This window comes from Penaeus japonicus, unplaced genomic scaffold, assembly GCF_977035675.1.
Source record: "Penaeus japonicus unplaced genomic scaffold, GWHDUDI00000001_assembly GWHDUDI00000001, whole genome shotgun sequence".
Taxonomy (NCBI): domain Eukaryota; kingdom Metazoa; phylum Arthropoda; class Malacostraca; order Decapoda; family Penaeidae; genus Penaeus; species Penaeus japonicus.
In genome coordinates this window covers 44,965,041-44,970,040 of record NW_028234403.1, presented here as the reverse complement: position 1 = coordinate 44,970,040, position 5,000 = coordinate 44,965,041, and the positions used below count along the sequence as shown (strand labels likewise).

General features: G+C 36.9%; 1 protein-coding gene across 1 annotated transcript in view; it reads right to left on the bottom strand.

The window, feature by feature from the left end:
• LOC122265300 (uncharacterized) overlaps positions 1 to 5,000 on the bottom strand; it is a 7,931-nt gene that overhangs the window by 1,637 nt on the left and 1,294 nt on the right. Inside the window, exons 2-8 of the mRNA XM_043034528.2 lie at positions 4,148 to 4,704; positions 3,686 to 3,830; positions 2,900 to 3,044; positions 2,461 to 2,632; positions 1,014 to 1,113; positions 325 to 456; positions 1 to 206 (exon numbers count right to left, since the gene is read on the bottom strand). The exon at positions 1 to 206 is cut by the window's left edge and continues 1,637 nt beyond it. Of these exons, the coding sequence (XP_042890462.2) occupies positions 1 to 206; positions 325 to 456; positions 1,014 to 1,113; positions 2,461 to 2,632; positions 2,900 to 3,044; positions 3,686 to 3,830; positions 4,148 to 4,696 (1,449 nt within the window). The 5' untranslated portion in view covers positions 4,697 to 4,704. The remainder of the gene's footprint in view (positions 207 to 324; positions 457 to 1,013; positions 1,114 to 2,460; positions 2,633 to 2,899; positions 3,045 to 3,685; positions 3,831 to 4,147; positions 4,705 to 5,000) is intronic.

The following is a 5,000-nucleotide window of genomic DNA, read 5'->3' as shown; positions in this document are numbered from 1 at the left end:
CTTCTCACAGTCACCATTTTTGTATATAAAATTGTTATTGGTTTCCTTTGGTTTAGCAGCATTTGCAGTGAAGTCATCTTCAGGGACAGCATTCCTTTCAGGAAGGATATTGTTTTTAGCTGAGGTGCCTTCCATTTCTATTGCCTCACATAAAAAAGTTTCGAATCCAGAATCCTTTTCATTCTGAGCAATTCCATTGATCTCACCTGTCAAAGGAAATTGGAAAATATAGAATGTTACATAAATATTGAATAAGGAACTTATCAATTAATAATTAGAGCAAAAAATGTAATATGTTACTTCAGTTACTGGGAAGTAAATTACCAGAGGCTTTGGTATCAGTGCTGAAGTCTGAGTCCGATATGTAGAGGAGATAAGAATTGTCAGACTCTAGACATTGCTGCTCTAGACACTCCTGACACTGACGAGGTGACTTATCTGGCCCTCGAGGATGTCCTGTTTAATTTTGGGGTAAAATATACACAAATCATTGCATCTTTGGTGAATAGTTGAGAAGTATTTTCACTCTTAATTGATCATATTCAGTTACTATAAAATGGACTATATATTACAGGGCATTACGATGGCAAAAATATTTTAAAGGATTACTTTTCCTTTGAACACCTCCAAAAAATAAGAATAACTATTTATCAACTATTATATACTCTAAACAAATCTATTAAACTGAACAAAGGTACAACTATTTCACATCAGTTGTTATGTAAGATGCAAATGATATCCTGCTCACAGCTAGAATCCAAATATTCAAATGCATTACATTTCATTATAGGCAATTGATATTAAACATAATTAGTTTGATTACATTACTCCTGACATTTCTAAAAGTAGGCATAGGAAGTGAGTGAAACTTGTATATCACTTAATTTTGGCAAAGGATTCTTGCTAGCAATTTTTAGAGACCAAGTTATGTGATGCCTTCTATTATGAAGAAATGACACCCTATGTACATTCTACATTAATTTGGTAAATATAGAAAATATCATCATCGTTACCATTATCATCTTCATGGCGAAGATAATCTCGAAGAGCTCCTCCATGATATTCTGGGCGTTCACGTTTCCATACCCAGTGTTCTGGTTCCATATCCATAACCTGAGTTGTAAACACAAAAGCTTGCATTAGTATGTTATCAATTAAGTAAAGCACCCAAATTTTAATTTAGAGTGATACACTATACAAAACATGTCTACCCTTGTTCTTTAATAAAAAAAAATAAAAAATGTTGATTCTGAAACTGCTGTACCATTATTTCCAATTTTCTCTAATCACCCATATATTTTAACAAGCAGAACTATTTCCAAATTTGCAATTTATTGTCAATATATACTGTTATGTGACAACATTTAGAAAGAAATTATTGCAAACAAATATCATATATCAGATCCTTACAGTATATATATTAAGCCTCCAAACCTCTCTTTTTCTAATAGATATAATAGGATATAATAGGAACATCAGAATTTCATGATCATGATAAAAGGACTGATTTCATGGAATGCCTTGCCTAAAAGGGAAATCAATTAATTGAAACAGTTAATGTCTTAGCTTGTTACTGAACCTGTCATGCCTCCTTTTTGTGATGCTAGTGGTTCTGCAAATTGTGAAATTGTGAACCAGCTAAGAAAGTTTGTATGCTTGCAGTAATCAGAATCTTTCTTTGCTCCTACAGGGATAATTGTTATATTTGGATTCATATTGTGCCACTGATCCTAACGGCTTCTTTCCAATGCTTTTTAAGAAGATTGTCGACCAACTGTCTCCTAAATTGGCTGTTGTGTTCAAACGACTTTTGAAGTCTGGTAATTTCCACATCAAAGAGTGGTACTGCTTTTCTACCATAAAAATATCCCCAAATATCCATAACGCCTTCGCAGCTTGGTTTTGTTAATGGGCTTGGTTCTTGTAATGTCATACACCTGTTCATGATTTTCAGGCTACTTTAGATGCAGAACAGGAGTTTCGTACTGTCGTAATTGACATCAGTGCTGCATTTGATCTAGTTAACCATGAGGCCCTGCAGTAAGCTGCTACTCTTTTGATTCGGTGGCAATATATATATATTTTTTATTAGAAATTTTTTTTATTTAACCGTGCCCATCGTGATCGCGTAGATGATTGTTTTACTAACCGTGTTTCCTTGGTATTCCCGGGTAGCATCGTAGAAACCTTATTTTTATCACATTTACTTCAAACATGGTCAACGATCTTGAGAAATAAAATACTAAGCAGATAATACCAATTACATCTTTTTATATACTCCACAATCAACAGACTTTGCAAAATTATAAAAATGGGTGTCAAATACTGAAACAGAATATTATTTGCCTTTCCTTATCGGAGTAACCACATGCGAATTACATATTCCTCCTTCCATGAGTAGTTCTTGTCTTAGCACTACTTCTAGACCAAAATCCAACTGAAAAACTTGTAAAATATTACCTGGTCACAGCATTTCTTAGACACAACGGCTCGGCAGTCAATGGCCCAGTAGATATCGTCACGCTTTTGTAAGAGAGTTGGATATGTCTTACGCCATCTGCGACCGAGCACCCATGGAAATACCTCGTACTTCAGCTCTTCTTCATCTTCTTCCATATCATGAGCGAGATACCTGAGATAGATGTCATAAGTATTGACCATTTATATGGATTGGGATATTAATAAACAAGATAAGGTATTATATTCCATATCCATTTGCAGCAAATCATTAATTTAAATAGAAAATGATTAATCGTTCTTGCTAAACATTGCAGTAGTATTTGTTAATAGTCAAAGTTATAATTTATATATACAAAAGCACATATCTATGTGGTTTAATAATCAGTCATAACTTTCCTTACACACCATAAACTTCTATATATTAAGCTTAGTAACTTACAGCCCCGCAAAGAAGTTTTCCTTGGTGTAATCATGGAACTGCAGTCTTGATCGTAGAAAGTAGGTAAAGACCATAGCAATAAGATACTTATCTGCGTACCTGCGGCACACATCAGCAGCCAAGAACTTAAGGATCACCGGATCTTCTAGAAAATAATAAAGTTACATTATGAAAATGTACAAGAATATGAGTGTATTACATATATTCGTATGTTTATTGTCGTAGTTGTTGTTGGGGTCACGCATTTCTTTTTTTCTCTCCCTCCTTTCTAGGACTTAAATCTCCACCCAGTACGAATTTTCTCTCTCACATTCGCACAAACTCACTCATGTATATTAAACGTACTGATTCTTCGTTTTTATTACATGGGATATCTACCCTGTGTAAATCTGATCTTCCAAGTAATTAATGGGATGGATGAACGCATGCATTTTGAGAAGTGCACGTCCTTAGTAGAAGTATGGGGAAGGGATATTATAATTATACATTAGTGGCTTATACTATTTCCTGTTACCTAAGCGGTATAGCTAATCCTTTAATCACGATTATATGTATGCTGTCAGAGGCGTCAGGAACTTGGGCATTATCTATATTGATTGGTTTTCTGTCAAGGTTGAGGCGGGACACCAGTGTTATTACTGTAGATATGGGTAGGTGGAGATAATAAAGTAAACTAAAGCTATCCCGACGCTATTTCAGTTTATACATACTTTAACTACTTCTCTCAACTTTATAGCATGAGTTTCTTTTTTAACATACAGACACAGAAGAGGTATATATACGCACCAAGGAGGTCATTGAACTTGCTAAAGTGCTTGTGAGTAACATACACGTCTCCTGTGGAATTGTCCCTCCGGCTGCGTCGAAGAATTTTACTAGATTTGTGTTTCTCGCTCCTGTTGTCGTTCTCGCGGGGCCTAGCTCTTTTAATCTGAAGAGGATCGTAATATTAAGATTATTCATAGATCTGGAAACATGATTTGTTATAGTCTATCATTTGTCATTAAAAGTTATCGACAGCACGTGTTATCAAAATAAAGAAACGAACAGAAGAATTACTTCAACTTACTATCAAACAAAAGTCCGCATTTATGTAGCTTTTAAACTTTACATAGTATAAGAAACGAGAGAGAGAGAGAGAGAGAGAGAGAGAGAGAGAGAGAGAGAGAGAGAGAGAGAGAGAGAGAGAGAGAGAGAGAGAGAGAGAGAGAGAGAGTGAGTGAGTTAAACTTTAAGAAAACCACTTACTGACAGTTTCGAAAATTGTTTAGAGCGTTCCTGAGTTTCAGGATGAGCAAACTGCTTGAGTTCCGAAAGCGGTCTCACTCCGAGCGGCGGACGAACTCGTTCTTGCTTGCTCTCCTCCAGGTCTTGCTGGCGAAAGGTTCGCAGCAGAGACACGGCCGTTGGCACCTTGGGCAAGGGGGGGATATTTTCCTTATCAGCCACAGAGTCCTTCGGACAGTAAAGCCTCCTGCGATTTCTCACTTTTGCCGGTTGCTTCGGAGGCTGTGGTGGCTGGGCGGCCTTGCAGTGTTCCGGTGGCGGGGAAGTGTCATTCCTCACGTGAAAGAAACTAAGGACTCTTTTCAGGACCGACCTTGTAGATTGGGACACTTCTCTCTCACACCCCACGGCCAGATCCTTCGTGTCCCCAGACTGATGCTGGATTACCCCATGCTTTCCATTAAGTGCGGAGTCCTGCTGAGAAGCCACTGACTCCACGCAGGAAAGGTCTGAACATGCGAATTGGGAGTGGCGATGGAGTCGACGGAGGTATATGGCATTGGCTCGCATATTGCACTCTGGAACAAAATTACTTTGTGAGTTTGCGTGGTCAGAGTGCCAGAGGGATACGTATGAATGTGATTGTTAGATAATTTATGTAAACGGTTTATCTTGCTTATAGTTTACATAGCATGATTAAATACTTGTTTAATGTTGAATTTAGATTGTTTTTGACTGTTTAACACCTACAATCTGCGCTTACATGCATATCTTTCACATATATAATGATGATAAAACAATATATAAGTAGTAAAGCTTGTACATACATGAAAGTATATTCATGTGAGCATGAGTGTGTGTGTGTGTGTGTGTG